This window comes from Perognathus longimembris, chromosome 1 (assembly GCF_023159225.1).
Source record: "Perognathus longimembris pacificus isolate PPM17 chromosome 1, ASM2315922v1, whole genome shotgun sequence".
In the NCBI taxonomy this organism is placed as follows: Eukaryota; Metazoa; Chordata; class Mammalia; order Rodentia; family Heteromyidae; genus Perognathus; species Perognathus longimembris.
Window position 1 is genome coordinate 78719638 of NC_063161.1, and position 18013 is coordinate 78737650.

The 18013-nt window shown below is 51.9% G+C and overlaps 4 protein-coding genes across 4 annotated transcripts; all 4 read right to left on the reverse strand.

Annotated features, from left to right (window-relative positions):
- Nucleotides 1-503: 503 nt before the first annotated feature.
- LOC125351661 (paired-like homeodomain transcription factor LEUTX) lies at nucleotides 504-1031 on the reverse strand. The gene has a single exon (XM_048346569.1). The coding sequence runs from the start codon at nucleotides 1029-1031 to the stop codon at nucleotides 504-506; it is 528 nt and encodes a 175-aa protein (XP_048202526.1).
- A 1041-nt stretch (nucleotides 1032-2072) lies between these two features.
- LOC125351695 (paired-like homeodomain transcription factor LEUTX) lies at nucleotides 2073-2600 on the reverse strand. Its single transcript, XM_048346623.1, has one exon. It carries the CDS (start codon nucleotides 2598-2600, stop codon nucleotides 2073-2075), a length of 528 nt encoding a protein of 175 aa, XP_048202580.1.
- Nucleotides 2601-3647: 1047 nt separating this feature from the next.
- On the reverse strand, nucleotides 3648-4175 carry LOC125351700 (paired-like homeodomain transcription factor LEUTX). Its single transcript, XM_048346637.1, has one exon. It carries the CDS (start codon nucleotides 4173-4175, stop codon nucleotides 3648-3650), a length of 528 nt encoding a protein of 175 aa, XP_048202594.1.
- Nucleotides 4176-4996: 821 nt separating this feature from the next.
- On the reverse strand, nucleotides 4997-5749 carry LOC125351794 (paired-like homeodomain transcription factor LEUTX). Its single transcript, XM_048346806.1, has 2 exons — nucleotides 5226-5749; nucleotides 4997-5081 (listed from the first exon to the last, which is right to left on the reverse strand). Exons 1-2 carry the CDS (start codon nucleotides 5747-5749, stop codon nucleotides 4997-4999), a joined length of 609 nt encoding a protein of 202 aa, XP_048202763.1.
- Between the last annotated feature and the right edge of the window lie 12264 nt (nucleotides 5750-18013).

Here is an 18013-nt window from a genome sequence, read left to right on the forward strand (position 1 = left end):
TGGGATATGAGAGCCACAGAGCCACTTCCGGCTTCTTTGTTTGTCTGATCACGTGGTGCTGGGGAATTGAACCCAGGGCTTCAAGCATGCTGGGCCAGCACTCTACCTCCAAACCACATTCACAGCTCCTCTCTTTCTCCTGTGAATGCTGGGGTCTGAAATCAGGACCTCTGCATGCTGGGCTCACTTCTCTGGCGGGCACTCTACCACTCGGGCCACGGTTTTCCTTCTGGTTATTTGTCAGTGGATTGGAGAGAAGAGCCCCTTGGACTGTGCTACTCGGGCTGACCTCCAGTCTCGGTCCTGCGGAACTCAGCCTCCCCCGGAGTAGCCAGGATGTCAGGTGTAAGGCAGATAGGTAATCTGGAGGTGAGGGCAGCTTAATGTTTTGGGTGTGTGCCGGGGACGGGGCTAGATTCCTTTGTATCTTTCAGAGTGAGTGGGGTGTGCCCGGGAGGCCTGGGGCCTGAAGAGGTGGGCCCTGGGCTCGGAGCTGTGGGGTCTCACAGCTCAGGCTCCCCGAGAAGGTACGCGTCCAGACTGGAGGGGTCTTCGTCCGCACACACGCCGTAGATATGGGCGAGCTCTTCTGTGCTGTAGGGAAGGGGCGCTATAAAGGACAGCTCCAACGCCTCCAGAGGCTGAGACCCCGCTGGGAAACTGAGTCCAGGGCTGGCGTCGACTGCACACTGCAGGGAACACTGTGGGCCTTGCTGGGCTCCATTACTGGGAGGCAGCTGGGGGCTGAGGGAAGGGGCCCCGGGGGCCTGCACCCCTTTGCTGGCCTCCTCGGACGTGGATTCGGGGGAACCAGGGGTCTCCCCAGCTTCCCGCTGTTTCTTCAACTTGGACAGTTGGTTCTTGAACCAGGCCCTCACCACTGTGTGGTCCAGCCTCAGCGTGGAGGCCAGCTCGTGGACCTTGTCCCACTTGGGGTGCTGGGTGTGTTGGAAGGTGTCCATCAACACAGCCAGTTGGTGCTGCGTAAACTTGGTGCGGCTCCGGCGAGCAGATCGGGCCCGGGCTGCCATCGTGGCCTGGACGGGGACAGCTGAGGCCAGTCAGCAGTCGTGTCTGATCTCCTGGCTCCAGTGGCCCTCTGAGCCCTCCAGGTCTGTATTTAAGCCCAAGGCTGGTGGACCCCACCCCCTGGGACCCTCCCTAATCCCATATCCGGCCTTTACCCTCCCTCCCCCCTGTTCCCCCTGACAACCTTGACTCCTCAGGCCTCTAGGAATCATGCAATTGAGGCACTGGTGTATAGATACATTTGGAAATCAACAATCAATCAGTTGATCAATCAATCAACCTCTTTATTTGTATGTCTAGAGTTGGTTTCTTGGTGAGTTTTTGTGAGGTGCAGAGGCTTGACCTCGGGTCCTGGGTTGGGCCCTTGAGCTTGTTGCACAGCTGAGGGTAAGATAGGATACGTATTTTTTTTGTCGTTATTGGTTTGGATGGTCTTGTTTGATACTGGGGATGGAACCCGGGTCGTTGTACCTGCTAGGATAGAGCGCTGGCCCTGGGCTACATCCTAGCCCGACCTCCGAAGGGGCGTTAGGGCTCAAGGTCCCCACTGGGACATGAGAGCCACAGAGCCACTTCCGGCTTCTTTGTTTGTCTGGTCACGTGGTGCTGGGGAATTGAACCCAGGGCTTCAAGCATGCTGGCCAGCACTCTACCTCCAAACCATATTCACAGACCGTCTCCTTCTCCTAACAATGCCAGGGTCTGAACTCAGGGCCTCTGCGTGCCCGGCTCACTTCTCTGGCGGGCACTCTAGCACTCGGGCCACAGTTTTCCTTCTGGTTGTCAGTGGATTGGAGAGAAGAGCCCCTTGGACTGTGCTACTTTGGCTGTCCTCCAGTCTCTGTCCTGCCGATCTCAGCCTCCCGAGTAGCCAGGATGCCATGTGTGAGGCAGCTAGGTAATCTCGAGGTGAGGGCAGCTTTTTCTTTTGGGTGTGTGTGTGTGATAGGGCTAGGTTCCTTTGTATCTTGCATTGAGAGTGGGGTGTGCCTGGGAGGCCTGGGGCCTGAAGATCTGGGTCCTTGGCTCGGAGTTGTGGGGTCTCACAGCGCAGTCTCCCCGAGAAGGTACGCATCCAGACTGGTGGGGTCTTCGTCCGCACACACGCCGTAGATATGGGCGAGCTCTTCTGTGCTGTAGGGAAGGGGCGCTGTCAAGGACAGCTCCAACGCCTCCAGAGGCTCAGACCCTGCTGGGAAACTGAGTCCAGGACTGGTGGCCACTGCACACTGCGGGGGACACTGTGGGCCTGGCTGGGCTCCATTACTGGGAGGCAGCTGGGGGCTGAGGGCAGGGGCCCTGGGGGCCCGCGCCCCTTTGCTGACCTCCCCGGAGGTGGCTTCGGAGGGCCCAGGGGTCTCCCCGGCTTCCCCCTGTTTCTTCAACTTGGACCGCTGGTTCTTGAACCAGACCCTCACCACTATGTAGTCCAGCCTCAGCGTGGAGGCCAGCTCGTGGACTTTGTCCCACGTGGGGTGCTGGGTGTGTTGGAAGGTGTCCATCAACACGGCCAGTTGGTGCTGCGTGAACATGGTGCGGCTCCGGCGAGCAGATCGGGCCCGGGCTGCCATCGTGGCCTGGAAGGTGACAGCTGAGGCCAGTCAGCAGAGTCCTGTCTGAGCTCCTGGCTCCAGTGGTCCTCTGAGCCCTCCAGGTCTGTATTTAATCCCAAGGCTGGTGGACCCCACCCTCTGGGACCCTCCCTAATCCCATATCCGGCCTTCACCCTCCCTCCCTCCTGTTCCCCCTGACAACCTTGACTCCTCAGGCCTCTAGGAATCATGCAATTGAGGCACTGGTGTATAGATACATTTGGAAATCAACCATCCGTTGATCAGTGAATCAATCAACCTCTTTATTTGTATGTCTAGAGTTGGTTTCTTGGTTAGTTTTTGTGTAGGTGCAGAGGCTTGAACTCGGGTCCTGGGTTGGGCTCTTGAGCGTGTTGCATAGCTGAGGGTATCATAGGAGAGCTATTTTTTTGTCGTTATTGGTTTGGATGGTCTAGTTTGAAACTGGGGATGGAACCCAGGACGTTGTACCTGCTAGGATAGAGCGCTGGCACTGGGCTACATCCTAGACAGGCCGCTCAAGGGGCTTTAGCGCCCAAGGTCCCCACTGGGACATGAGAGCCACAGAGCCACTTCCGGCTTCTTTGTTTGTCTGATCTCGTGGTGCTGAATAATTGAACCCAGGGCTTCAAGCATGCTGGCCAGCACTCTACCTCCAAACCACATTCACAGACCGTCTCCTTCTCCTAACAATGCCAGGGTCTGAACTCAGGGCCTCTGCGTGCCCCGCTCACTTCTCTGGCGGGCGCTCTACCACTCGGACCACAGTTTTCCTTCCGGTTACTTGTCAGTGGATTGGAGAGAAGAGCCCCTTGGACTGTGCTACTCGGGCTGACCTCCAGTCTCGGTCCTGCGGATCTCAGCCTCCCGAGTAGCCAGGATGTCAGGTGTAAGGCAGCTAGGTAATCTGGAGGTGAGGGTAGCTTAATGTTTTGGGTGCGTGCCGGAGACGGGGCTAGATTCCTTTGTATCTTTCAGAGAGAGTGGGGTGTGCCCGGGAGGCCTGGGGCCGGAAGTTGTGGGCCCTCGGCTCGGAGCTGTGGGGTCTCACAGCGCAGTCTCCCCGAGAAGGTACGCGTCCAGACTGGAGGGATCTTCGTCCACACACACGCCGTAGATATGGGCGAGCTCTTCTGTGCTGTAGGGAAGGGGCGCTGTCAAGGACAGCTCCAACGCCTCCAGAGGCTGAGACCTCGCTGGGAAACTGAGTCCAGGGCTGGCGTCGACTGCACACTGCGGGGGACACTTTGGGCCTGGCTGGGCTCCATTACTGGGAGGGAGCTGGGGGCTGAGGGCAGGGGCCCTGGGGGCCCGCGCCCCTTTGCTGACCTCCCTGGAGGTGGCTTCGGAGGACCTAGGGTTCTCCCTGGCTTCCCCCTGTTTCTTCAACTTGGACCGCTGGTTCTTGAACCAGACCCTCACCACTATGTAGTCCAGCCTCAGCGTGGAGGCCAGCTCGTGGACTTTGTCCCACGTGGGGTGCTGGGTGTGTTGGAAGGTGTCCATCAACACGGCCAGTTGGTGCTGCGTGAACATGGTGCGGCTCCAGCGAGCGGATCGGGCCCGGGCTGCCATCGTGGCCTGGACGGGGACAGCTGAGGCCAGTCAGCAGAGTCCTGTCTGAGCTCCTGGCTCCAGTGGCCCTCTGAGCCCTCCAGGTCTGTATTTAAGCCCAAGACTGGTGGACCCCACCCTCTGGGACCCTCCCTAATCCCATATCCGGCCTTCACCCTCCCCCCCCTCTGTTCCTCCTGACAACCTTCCCTCCTCAGGCCTGTCTGAATCATGCATCTGAGGCACTGGTGTATAGATACATTTGGAAATCAACCATCAGTCAATCAGTGAATCAATCAACCTCTTTATTTGTATGTCTAGAGTTGGTTTCTTGGTTAGTTTTTGTGTAGGTGCAGAGGCTTGAACTCGGGTCCTGGGTTGGGCTCTTGAGCGTGTTGCACAGCTGAGAGTAAGATAGGATACCTATTTTTTTGTCGTTATTGGTTTGGATGGTCTAGTTTGATACTGGGGATGGAACCCGGACGTTGTACCTGCTAGGACAGAGCGCTGGCCCTGGGCTACATCCTAGCCCGACCTCCCAAGGGGCGTTAGGGCTCAAGGTCCCCACTGGGACATGAGAGCCACAGAGCCACTTCCGGCTTCTTTGTTTGTCTGATCACGTGGTGCTGGGGAATTGAACCCAGGGCTTCAAGCACGCTGGCCAGCACTCTACCTCCAAACCACATTCACAGACTGTCTCCTTCTCCTAACAATGCCAGGTTCTGAACTCAGGGCCTCTGCACGCTGGGCTCACTTCTCTGGCGGGCACTCTACCACTCGGGCCATGGTTTTCCTTCCGGTTACTTGTCAGTGGATTGGAGAGAAGAGCCCCTTGGACTGTGTTACTCGGGCTGACCTCCAGTCTCGGTCCTGCGGATCTCAGCCTCCGGAGTAGCCAGGATGTCAGGTGTAAGGCAGCTAGGTAATCTGGAGGTGAGGGCAGCTTAATGTTTTGGGTGTGTCCCGGGGATGGGGCTAGATTCCTTTGTATCTTTCAGAGAGAGTGGGGTGTGCCCGGGAGGCTTGGGGCCTGAAGAGGTGGGCACCTGGCTCGGAGCTGTGGGGTCTCACAGCGCAGGGTTCCCGAAAAGGTACGCGTCCAGACTGGAGGGGTCTTCGTCCGCACACACGCCGTAGATATGGGCGAGCTCTTCTGTGCTGTAGGGAAGGGGCGCTGTCAAGGACATCTCCAAGGCCTCCAGAGGCTCAGACATTTCTGGGAAACTGAGTCCAGAGCTGGTGGCCACTGCACACTGCGGGGGACACTGTGGGCCTAGCTGGGCTCCATTACTGGGAGGCAGCTGGGGGCTGAGGGAAGGGGCCCCGGGGGCCTGCGCCCCTTTGCTGGCCTCCTCGGACTTGGCTTCGGGGGACCCAGGGGTCTCCCCGGCTTCCCGCTGTTTCTTCAACTTGGACAGTTGGTTCTTGAACCAGGCCCTCACCACTGTATGGTCCAGCCTCAGCGTGGAGGCCAGCTCGTGGACCTTGTCCCACTTGGGGTGCTGCGTGTGTTGGAAGGTGTCCATTAACACGGCCAGTTGGTGCTGCGTGAACATGGTGCGGCTCCGGCGAGCGGATCGGGCCCGGGCTGCCATCGTGGCCTGGAAGGCGACAGCTGAGGCCAGTCAGCAGAGCCGTGTCTGAGCTCCTGGCTCCAGTGGCCCTCTGAGCCCTCCAGGTCTGTATTTAAGCCCAAGGCTGGTGGACTCCACCCCCTGGGACCCTCCTTAATCCCATATCCCGCCTTCACCTTCCTGTCTGCTAGTTTTAGGTCAGCTTCCACTCCTCATAGCCTTTCTATGACAGCCAAGTTTTCAATCATTCCTTGGGAAATATGGGTCATATATTCGTGTGTATACTTTTTTCTTTCTTTTTCTCTGTTTTCTTGTTATTCTGGCTCTAACCCATTGCTTTTGTATTGGTCCTGAACTTTTTTGTTCACGTTTAGATCTCTACCCCTTGAGGTTACCTTCTGCATTTCTTTCCTTTTGTCTTTCGTTTGACATTGGTTGTTTTGCACTCTCTTGTCTTGGCTTCCGTTCAACCCTGACCCTCTCAGCCTGCAGTCTTGTTGTGATTACAGTCATGAGATACCTGTGCATTGTTTGGACTCATCATTTTATATCTTTGCTCTGAATCTAACCTATCCTGGGGGTCCTGTGTGATTGGTGTTAGGGCTGACATCTGAGGCGGCCTTCCTGGAAGGCCATGGGGAACCTTGTAGGCTGAGGTCATTGTGGACTCTCCCAGGCTATCGTATTCTTTTGGTTCATGTAATATGTTCGAAGTCAGCTTATTTCTAATCCAAAAATGTCCCTCCTCCAAATCCCAAACGCCTTAGCAATCACAGCCTGGGGTTTCTAATGAGTCTTTCCTTGATTTATAGCAAAAACAAGCAGTTATCTGCTAATAACCTCTGAGTCTGAAATTAGAAGAGAGAGAGAGAAAATGAAAGGAATTGCAGAGATCAGCTCTGTTAAATAAAGTGGTTGTGTCAGGACATATACCATTTACACACATCAACTAAGTGGCAGGATGGGTTCCATTGCTGGAGATTGTAATTATTTAACATATTTGGTAATTGTGAAGCACAAACCCTGTGCACATTGGTTCACATTCAGTTACTTCCTTCCCGGGAGAGCCCTTTAACCAGTCACTGTTGGAGAAACTGAGTCATGTAACAGAATGGAACAAAAGCACTGTATGAGGGTCAGTCTTGAGTAAGAATCCTAAGGGATTGTGCCCCATCTCTGAGTTCAAGCTCCAGGACAAGCATGTACACACACACACACACACACACACACACACACACACACACACACAGAGCAAGCAATAAAGAAAACACTTCTGGCAGCCCAGATTAACTTCCTGTTGGAGAGCATAGTGGTAGCATGGTACCACTGTTTCATGCCTGTAATCCTAGCTACTGAGGAGGCTACTCATGATTCTAAGCTAGCCTGTGCAGAAAAACCTGTGAGCTGTGAAGTAGCAAAATGCTGGAGCAAAGATCTGGCTCAAGTGAAGGATGGTGGTCAGGAGACTGAGTGGCAGATAGAGAAATTATACCACAGATGGACGCAGGCAGCAGGGAACCTAGCTACACAAGCTGGAACCCACATTTTGAGTGTGCCAGGGCAACAGAGAAGGTTAAATCTTAGGCCATGTAGGTTTTCTGGGGTGCTCTCCCAGCCCAGTCACTACAGAATCTGTAGACCCCTGGAGGCCTGTTCCAAAGCTTGTTTGCCTTTTGTGTACCTACATGCTTATCCTGGGGTTTGAACTCAGAATGTGCTGTCACTGAGCTTTTTTTGCTCAAGGCTAGTGCTCTGCCACTTGAGTTATAGCACCACTTTTGGCTTTTTGTGGTTAGTTGGAAATAAGAGTCTTGTGGACTATCCTGCTTGGGCTTGCTTGGAACCATGATCCTCAGGTCTCAGCCTCCTGAGTAGCTAGGATGACAGGCATGACCACCAGCACCCGGCTGGTATTCACCATTTATTTATGCCTGTGTTTCTCCCATAAACTGATTAACAGTATCTTTCTTGGGAATCCTAGGTAGATCCTGGGGTTCAGGCCCTCAAACTCAGACTGAGAAAGGGGCTCAGGGTCAGACTGCCGGGGAAGGTGGCTTTAGCTACTGTTTGAGGCCTGAGGAGGGTCTTGTGTGAGATTCATGGGCAGAAGGATCAATGTGCCGTTTGTGCAGCGGGCAGGAATGTTCTAGAATGGAGACTCAAATTGTCCTTAAAGGGCAAGATGGCTCAGGCCCACTCACTCAAGAGTCAGAGGACAGCTGATCTGAGACTCTGTTCCTCAGAGCCAGGGTCCTGGGGCTGGGGTGGCCTGGCCCTGGTCCTGTGGCCCATCTTTCCATCTCTGAGTGGAGAAGGCCATGTCTGCTAGTTCCCCCACGTCCCCACATCGCCACCATCCACCCTGTCTCCTTTGCATTTCCTGTTCAGGTCTGCTGCCAACACTATCCTTTTCTAACTGAGTCTCCTCTAAAGATGAAATATTTGGAATTCTAAGTCTGATGGGCTCACGGTCTCTTTCTAGTCCATATTCAGATCAATACCACTTTTAAAATAATAAATAATAATAATATAAGCCAGCTGGTGGCCTTGGCTGGTACCTGTCATCCTAGTTAATCAGGGGACTGAGGTCTGGAGGATGGATGTTCAAAGCTAACCCAGGCAGTAATGTCCAAGGTACTCCATCTCCAAAATGAGCAGTGAAACCAGGTGGCTTAAAGGCATGGCTAACGTGATGCCAACTGAGTAAGTTCTAAGTCCTGAGTTCAAATTCCAGTACTGGCAACTAAAGAATGTCACCCTTTCCTTCGCTTTCCTCCAGCTAGATCTTACAAACTTTTGGCCCAGTTGTGTTCTGGTGGCTCAGGCTTATAAAGCTAACTACTCAGGAGGCTGAGATTTGAGGATTGCAGTTCAAAGCCAGCTGGGGTAAGGAAATCTGTGAGACTCTTATCTCCAATTAACCATCAACAAAGTGAGAAGTGGAGCTGTGGCTCAAGTGGTAGAGCATCAGCCTTGAGCAAGGAAGCTAAGGAATAGCACTTAGGCTCTGAGATCAAATCGCAGGACTGGTACACACACAAAAAATATGATGATGATGATGATGATGATGATGATGATGATGATGATGATGATGATGATGTTGATAGTAACTTTTGCCCAGGCTGGCCTCAAACCAAGATCCTCCTGATTTCCACCTCCTGAGTAGCTTGGATTACAAGCATGTGTCATCATGCTCAGTTCTGAGGCCATTCTTGCTCCTTATTTCTGAGCAGGGATGAGGAGCATTAGCAAGGGCCAGTTGAGTAGGGGTGGTGGGCACAGCCTCTAAAGTCTTCATCCCATGGTATCACTGTGGTCCCCAACTTCCTGCGGCTTTTCCAGGGTAAGAGGCTCCTTCATCCTCTCAGTTTCTGTCACAGTCTTTAAAATTGTTGTTGTTTTTGTTGTTGTTGTTATATGTAATCCAGGACTCACAACCCTCCTACTTCAATCTCTCCAGCGCTGCGATTACAGGCATGTACCACTGGGCCCTGCCTCATGTCTCTTCATTTCTGATACTGGGTGATGATACTGTTTTCAAGCTGCTTCTTCCCTTCTGGCATTACATAAAAATATCCAAATAATTAAAAATAAGCCAACGAATAAGGGCTATCAGTTGAAGATTGAAGAGAACTTTGCGTGCAGAGCACCAGAGGAGAAATACACTTGGAGTCTGCCTCCTCACGTCTTGGGCTGGGAGAGCCGGGCAGAGACCATGTCCCTTTGTTCCAGCTCCGTGGTCCCTGCTCTCCGTTGTTTTATTAATTTTTTTTATCTCCCGCTCAAAACTACTATTGCATTTATTAGAACAATAGGGGAGCTTATTGAGGTTGTATTTTTATTAAAATTTCTATTAACTTTTGCTATTAATGCAGCTGTGGATTAATTAATTTTGACTACTTTTCTAAAGGAAAAAAAATTAGAGCTGATCCCAAATTACTTCAAATCTCAAACAAGTCAAGGCAGAAAAGAGCAGTTTGGCAAGAGCAATTCAGGGTAGGAATTGGTTTTCTTTCATTCTTTCTCTCTCTTTCTTTCTCTTTTTGGAAAATTGAGGTTTGAACTTGGGGCCTTCTTCCTGTTAGGTTGTTTTCCAGATAAGTTCTTGCTCTTAATTCTCTCTCCCCACCCCCATTTGAGCCTTTCATATGGCTGAGATTACAAGTATGCTCCACCACACCCCAGTTTGTCTGTTAAAATGAGGTCTCAAGGGCTGGGAATGTGGCCTAGTGGTAGAGTGCTTGCCTTGGATACATGAAGCCCTGGGTTCTATTCCTCAGTACCACATATATAGAAAAAGCCAGAAGTGGCACTGTGGCTCAAGAGGTAGAGTGTTAGCCTTGAGCAAAAGGAAGCCAGGAGCAGTGCTTAGGCCCTGAGTCCAAGCCCCAGGACTGGCAAAAATAAAAAGGTCTCAAGATCAGCGGTGGTTCACACCTGTCATCCTAGCTACTCAGGACGCTGAGACCTGAACATTGCCATTCAAAGCCAGCCTGGGCTGGAATGTCCATGAGACTCTTATCTCCAATTAACCACCAGAAAGCTAGATGTGAAGCTGTGGCTCCAGTGGATAGAGTGCTAGCCTTGAGCAAAAAAGCTCAGGGACTGAGTTCAAGTCCCAGGCATGTGCACATGCATGCGCGGACACACACACACACACACACACACACACACACACACACAAAGGTGGGGGAAATCACAGCTACTTTTTGGCCTCAAGCCATCATCCTCTTGCTGTTTGCCTCCTTATAGCTGGGATTTATGGGCATGAGCCACTAGACCCCACTTCTATCACAAGATTCTTTTAAAACCACCCCCACTTAAGCCAGGCACCAGTGGCTCACAACTGTCATCCTACCTACAGAAGGCTAAGATCTGAGGATCATGGTGGTTCAAAGCCAGCCCAGGCAGGAAAGTCTGTGAGACTCTTATCTCCAATTAACCACCAGAAAACCGGAAGTGGCTCGAGTGGTAGATCACTAGCCTTGAGCCCAAGAGGCTCAGGGACAGCTCCCATGCTCCCAGTTCAAGCCCCACAACCAACAAAACATAATAAAACAAAAACCCACCCACTTTCCACTAGGGACAAGCTCTGCCAAGTCTGGCCTGACACCCCCTCTTGCAGTCTGCCCTGTGGACCAGACCAGCTGGGAGTATCCTGTCCCCTTCTCCTGGCCACCCTTTCTTAGCCAGGGTGGGTGGGTGATGGAGGAGAGGCCAGGACAATGGAGAGTGCCAGACAATCAGAGTCTCCAAGTTCACTTACCATGTGGCTCTGCCCAGTGCCTGCCATGAGCAAACTCCCCCACCCCCACCCCCCGCCCCCCGCAATCCCAGGGTAGGGAGCACAGGGAGGTCAGAGGGGCAGAGAGCAACTCCTGCCTGCTGGCCGGATGCCTGAGGGAGCCCACACCTGAGTGCCAGATGTTCCCCCTCCAGGCAGCGCTGTCCCAATGCCTGTCAGGAAGACAGGCCCAGCGGCCATCTCTTTCCTCTCCTGCCCCACGCAGCTCAGGAGGGAGCCTGTCCTACTCTGGCCAGAGGCTTCCATGGATGGCTTCTCTCTGCTTCCCTTCTCCTTAGGGAAGTTCTTCTGTTAATTGGAAGATGAAGTTCTTTCTTAAAAAAAAAAAAAAAGGTGAGGGCTCAGGAGACAGATAGAAGGGTCACCATCAATGGGCAGCTTGAGCAAGTCAGCCAGACCCCCATCTCAACCAACTATCAGGGTGCCACAGCACACACCTGTGAACCCAGTATTCCAGAGGCTAACTGTAGCAGGAATGTGAATTTGAGGGCCAGTCTGAACTCTATAATGAAACTCCATCTCAGAAGAAAGAAGGGGCCGGGGGCCGGAGGATAGTGATTCAAAACCAGCCGTGGCAGGAAAAGCCCCTGAAACTCTTGTCTCCAATGAACCACCAGAAAACCAGAAGGGGTGCTGTGGCTCAAAGTGGTAGAGTGCTAGCTCTGAGCAAAAGGGACAGTGCCCAAGCCCTGGGTCAAGCCCCATGAAGAAAGGAGGGAAGGAAGGAAAGAAGGAAGGAAGAGAAGGAGGGAGGGAGGGAGGGAGGGAGGGAGGGAGGGAGGGAGGGAGGAAGGAAGGAAGGAAGGAAGGAAGGAAGGAAGGAAGGAAGGAAGGAAGGAGAGAGTAATGGAAACAACAGAGATGTTGGAGCTATTTCTGCGCTGCCTAGCATTCCCCCGTTGTCAGGACATGGGGCTGGAGGGGCCCTTCGGGCCAGGACAAGTGGGGGAAAACATGTCCTGTCCTTCCTAAGGCTTCCCCATACTGCATTTTGGCCTCGGTCCTTTTTGGCGGGTCAGCCATCCCCCCCACACACCCAGAAGCTCTGTGCTAGCTCAGTAATTGTGGGGGGCCCAGCCGCAGCCGGCATTGGGCAAAGGGCTCCCCAGGGCAGAGGGGGCTGGTGTTCACTGCCAGGAGGCTCAGGCGATGCTTTGTGAGAGCTCAGGGCAGAATTGCAGTTATCAAAATAAGCACTGGCTCCCGTGCCGAGAACCAAAAATAAATGAGGGCCGAGCGAGGCGGATGCGGCCCGCTGCCAATGGACCGTGCACACGGCCCGCCGCACATGTCTATAAATGGGGTCCTGCTGGTTTTTATGAGGTTCCTGAGGGAAAGCTCCTCTGGGTAGAATTTGAGGGGTTTGTTTGTCTCCCTCCCCCTCTTTTTTTTTTTGAAGTGCTGGGCTTTGAACTCAGGTCCTTTGGCTTTGGTGAATTTTTTTTTCAGAGAGGGTCTTGAGCTTTTGCTTGGGCTATGAGCTTCCTGCCTGCACCTCTTGGATAGCTGGGATGACAAGCATGAATCACCACATCTGGTTTATTCAATGAAGTGGGGGGGACCCAGGAAAGGTCCTGCTAACTTTTTGCCCATGGCCTTTAGCCATGATCCTCTCAATCTCTGCCTCCTTGAGTAGCTGGGATTATAAGTATGAGCCATTGCTTGCTTTCTTTTTTTCTTTCACCTTCATTATTTTATTTTAATTATCTGTAAGCAGTTATAGAAAGGAGTTACCATTCAACAAGGCAGTTTACAAATACAATGTGTCTTGATCAATGTCACCATTCCTCTTTTTGTTGTTGTTGTTGTTGTTGTTGTTGTTGGTTGTGGGGCTTGAACTCGGGCCCTGGGCACTGTCCCTGAGCTTTTTTGCTCAAGGCTAGAGCCCTACCACTTCAAGCTACTGCACCACTTCTGGCTTTCTGGTGGTTAATTGGAGATAAGAGTCTCTCAGACTTCCTTACGTGGGCTGGCTGCAAACTGCAGTGCTCCTGAGTGGCTAGAATGACAGCTGTAAGCCACGGGCACCCAGCCCCTTTTTTTTTCAATATTTCTTAAAAACCAAGTTCAATCAACAAATGGTCAGGATTCCGGTGTGTAGCTCAAGCAGTACAGCACCTGCCTAGGAAGCTAAAACCCTGGAATTCAAACTTAGTAACAAAATAAACACCTGCATAGATAAATAAATATACAACAAGCTGGATGCCAGTGGCTCACACTTGTCATCCCACCACTTAGGAGGCTGAGATCTGAGGGTCGACGTTCAAAGCCAGCAGAGGCAGGAAACTCTGTGAGACTCTTATTTCCAAAGAGCTCCCAGAAAACCGGAAGTGGCACTGTGGCTCAAAGTGGCAGAATGCTAGCCTTGAGCCTGAGAAGCTTAGGGACAGTGCCCAGGCTCTGAGTTCAAGTCCCAGGCCCTGCACATACACACAAACACCAAAGCAACAGTGTATCCCAGAACTGCCAAAGCAATAAATAAATGAATGAATAACACCAGAAAGACACCCCCCCCCCTTGGACTCCTTGGGCCCCAACCCCTGGCAGGGCGCCGGAGCAGTGCAGCTGGCCTGCAGAGGCCTCAGCAGGGGTGGAGCAGCCCGGATCCCCACTTCCTTCATTTCTTTACCTTAATTGCTTTCTGTACCATATGTAAATGGAATCGGTGTTCAAACAACAACCCAAAACAACAGGCGGGGACCCCCTCCTTGCAGGGGACTCCACGACAGGTGGGAAAACTGCCAGCCACACTCAGAAGCCAGCCCAGTGCCTTCCCCAGGCTCCAGGCCAAGCAAAAGTGGGGAGCAGGTGGAGCCTGGCTGCAGGGGGGAGGGGGCGACACACACTCCAGGCTGGGAGTCAACAGGGGGTTGCTGCCCTCCCCCATGCTGGGGACCCACCCAGGGTTGGGAGCAGGATTTGTCTCTGGGAGACGGACAACACAGGTTTGTGCAGCTGGGAGCTTTTGCTGAGCTCTTCTGGAATTTTGATAAAGAATTTAGAAGAAAAATAAGTCTCCTTTGTACACCTGTGGCACACACCTGTAATTCTAGCACTAGGAGGCTGAAGGAGGAGGGTCATGAGTTCCAGGCCAGTGAGAGCTATAGTATAGAGAGAACTTATCTCAAAAGATAAAAATAAATAAACCAATAAACACGGGGCCAGGCACAGATGCTCATACCTGTAGGCCTATAATCCTAGCTACTCAGAAGGCTGAGATGAGGATCATGGTTCAAAGCCAACCTCGGCAGGAAAGTCTGTGAGACTCTTATCTTCAATGAACCACCAGAAACCAGAAGTGGAGCTGTGGCTCAAGTGGCAAAGCATCAGCCTTGAGGGAAAAAGCAAGGGTACCCAGGCCCAGAGTTCAAGCCGCAGGACCCCCCCCACACACACATACACACAAAGAACAAGCTGATGGTTCCCGTCAATCATTCTAACTACAAAGGAGGCATAAACAGGAGGATGATTGTTCAAGGTCAGCTCTGGGTCAAAATGAAAGACCCTATCTAAAAAAATAACTAAAGCAAAAAGGGCTGGAAATGTTGCTCAGTGGTATAGCCCCTGCCAAGCAAGTTCAAGGACCTGAATTCAAACCCCAATACTATCCCCCACCCCCCAAAAAAAGGAATAGAAATATTTAGAACAAAGGCCTTGAGCAAGGAATCAAGGGGAACAAAAAGAAGGAAAAAGGAAAAGAAGCCCCTAGACCAAAATGTCACTTATAAAGCAATACTCTGTGTGTGTGTGTGTGTGTGTGTGTGTGTGTGTGTGTGTGTGTGTGTGTGAAAACAAATGCAGGCACTGATGGCTCAAGTCTATAAATCCTAGCTGCTCAGGAGGCTGAGATCTAAGGATCACAGTTCGAAGCCAGCCTGGGCAGGAAAGTTTGTGATACTCTTATCTCCAATTAATCACCAGAAAAGGCTGGAAGTAGTGCTGTGGCTCAAGTGGTAGAGCGGTAGCCTTGAGCAAAAAGAACCTCAGGGACAGTACCCAGGCCCTGAATTCAAGCCCCAGGCCTGGCAAAAGAAAGAAAGGGGGGGGGGTGATAGAGGGAAGGAGGGAGGGAAGGAAGGAAGGGAAGGAAGGAAGGAAGGAAAATAAGTGTGTGAGTGTGTGTGTGTTAAGCCAGGCAGCAGGTGTCCAGTTCCTGCACGGCAGACCATGGAAACTGCTGTCACTCCATAAATATTTATGGTGGTCGTCATTACCCATCATTATAAGGATTGCTTGTTCCTTTTACAATGCTGGTTGGCTCTTGGTGTTGGGTTAGGAGTCTTTTTTTTTTTTTTTCCAAACTGTGTTTCTGACTCAGGAAAACCCACTCATATCCTTTTGCCCAGGTTGAACACAGCACTGTAAAGGGCCTAGAGAAGTGGGCAATGCCAGCCTGGCTCTGGCCTTCCTATGTTGTTCTAGTGGCCTATTGAAGGTGGCTGCTGGGGGTCTTCATTGGTGAGATGTGTGTGTGTGTGTGTGTGTGTGTGTGTGTGTGTGTGTGTGCCGCTTGAACTCCCTGAGCTCTTTTGCTCAAGACTAAAAAGTAAGCCACAGTTCCACTTCTGGCTTTTGGGTGGTCAATTGGACATAAGAGTCTCATGGACCTTCTTGCTTGGGCTGGCTTTGAACTGCAATCCTTAGATCTCAGCTTCCTAAGTAGTTAGGATGACAACTGTGTACCACCATTGCCCAGCTTGATGGTAAGATTATAGTAAGAAAATTTGGGATTTTAGGCTCCCCTGCAATTGGCCCCCCAAACTGGGTGCTATCAGGAAACCAGAAGTATTTTCTGAGACAGCCTTCCTGGATATTCAAAAGAATTCACGAGGGCTGGGAATATGGCCTAGTGGCAGAGTATTTGCCTTGCATACATGAAGCCCTGGGTTCAATTCCTTAGCACCATACATACATACATATATGTATATACATACACACACACACACACACATATATATATATATACACACATATATACACATACACAGATAGATAGATAGATAGATAGCCAGAAGTGGTGTTGTGGCTCAAGTGGCAGAGTGCTAGCGTTCAGAAAAAAAGAAACCGGGACAGTGCTCAGGCCCCAAGTTCAGGACTGGCACACACACACAAAAAGAATTCATGCATGTATTGTATTTTATTCCATCCTTTAAAATAGTCGACATTATTCTCTTCTTTCCAGGCATGAGATCTTTGCAATGTTTTTCTTTTATTGATCTGAGAATAGCGAGTTTAATGGTTAATTTAACGATGATTGATCGGCTAAAGGAATAGGACATTTCTGATCCCATGGAAAATAAGAAAGGGTCACTTGACTTGAAGTAGGGTGTTCTGGTGTAAAAGTGAGAGCTGAGATCTCAGGGGTTTCGTGGTGTGTGTGTGTGTGGACTGACCAGCGGCTCTGAGGTCTGTGCCACGAGAGGTGCAGCCATGGGAACCACAGGTGGCCCATCACGTGGCCACAGCAGAAATTCATGAGGGAGGCAGGAAGGAAGCTTTTGGTCTGAAAGTGGTAATATGAGCTGGCGCGGGCTCCGGGAAGCTTGCTCTGGGTGTCTGTTCATCTGTCGGTACTGACATTTGAACTCAGGGACTTGCGCTTGCTAGGAAGACATGCTGCCAAGTCAACCACACATCCAGCCCCCACCCACCCCCCACACCTTTTTTTTAAACCTTTTGTTTTGCACTGATTATTTTGAAGGTAGAGTCTCACTTTTTTCCTCTGGGCCTTTCTGAACTGTAATCCTCCTATTTGTGCTTCCCCTGTAGCTAGAATGACAGGCACTCACCATCATACCCAGCCATGGGTTGAAGTGGAGTCTCTTGCACTTTTCTGCCCAGGCTGGCCTTGAACTGAGATCACTCCATCTCTATCTCCCAAGTAGGGTGAATTACAGATTGGAGTCACAGCACCAGCTCTATGGGGTTCTGCCTGTCATCCCCCTCCCAGCTAGTCTGTAGCCCTGGGAAGGGGGCATCCTGGCAGAAGACAATGTGGGAAGTATCAACCAGAGAGAGAGAGAGAGAGAGAGAGAGAGAGAGAATTATTTGCAATGGGTGACATGGCACATCAGGGCCACTGTGTGTTGTCAAATGCTGGCTTTGGGGCAAGCAGGAAGGGGTAGAGTCCAGCTCCTGCTCCTCCTGGGCCCCACACCTTTCACAAGCTCCCTGGGGACTTGAAACCATCAGGCCTGACAGAGCCATTGTGAAGAGTAGCAAGAGAAAACTGGTCCCAGGGGCTCACACCTGTCATCCCAGCTACTCAAGGAGACTGAGATCTGAGGATCACAGTTTGAAGCTAGCCCCAGGCAGGAAAGTCTGTAAGACTCTTCTCTCCAATTAATCACAAAAACAAGGCAGAAGTGGAGCTGTGGCTCAAGTGGTAGAGTGCAAGCCTTGAGCGAAAGAAGCTCAGGGATAGTGCCCAACCCCTGAGTTCAAGCCTCAGGACTGGCAAATAAGTAAATAAAGTAACAAGGGAGCAGCAGCAGGAAGCTCTTCCTCTTGTACTCTAGGTACAGCCCTGGCCCCCTCAGTCTGTGACCAGGAGGGAGGTGATAAGCTCAGGGACACCCTGACAGCTGCTGTATGGCTGGGGTTGCTTTGCAGAGCCAAGGCCAATGACTGGCAAACAGTGCCACCCAATGGCACCCTGCTCTGCAGTGCCCACATGCAGGCTCTGCCAAGCTGGGCGTGGAGAGCTAAGGGAATGGGAAGAAAATCCCCCTCCAGGGGGCCTGTGGGGTAGGGCTCCAGCAACCTGCGCCCCCTGTTTGCAAAGGCCCTGTCCCCTCATTCTACATCCTCACACAGCCCTCATGGAGGTGAAGCTGGCATACTCCACCCCCCCACCACTGTGCATGCCAGCCTCAGGGCAGAGTGGGGACCACAGCTGTCACCCAGACAAAGAGCACTCACTGGAGGCTAGGGACATCAGCAGGACACAGCCCAGGCCCGACTCATCCTGGAGGATGTCA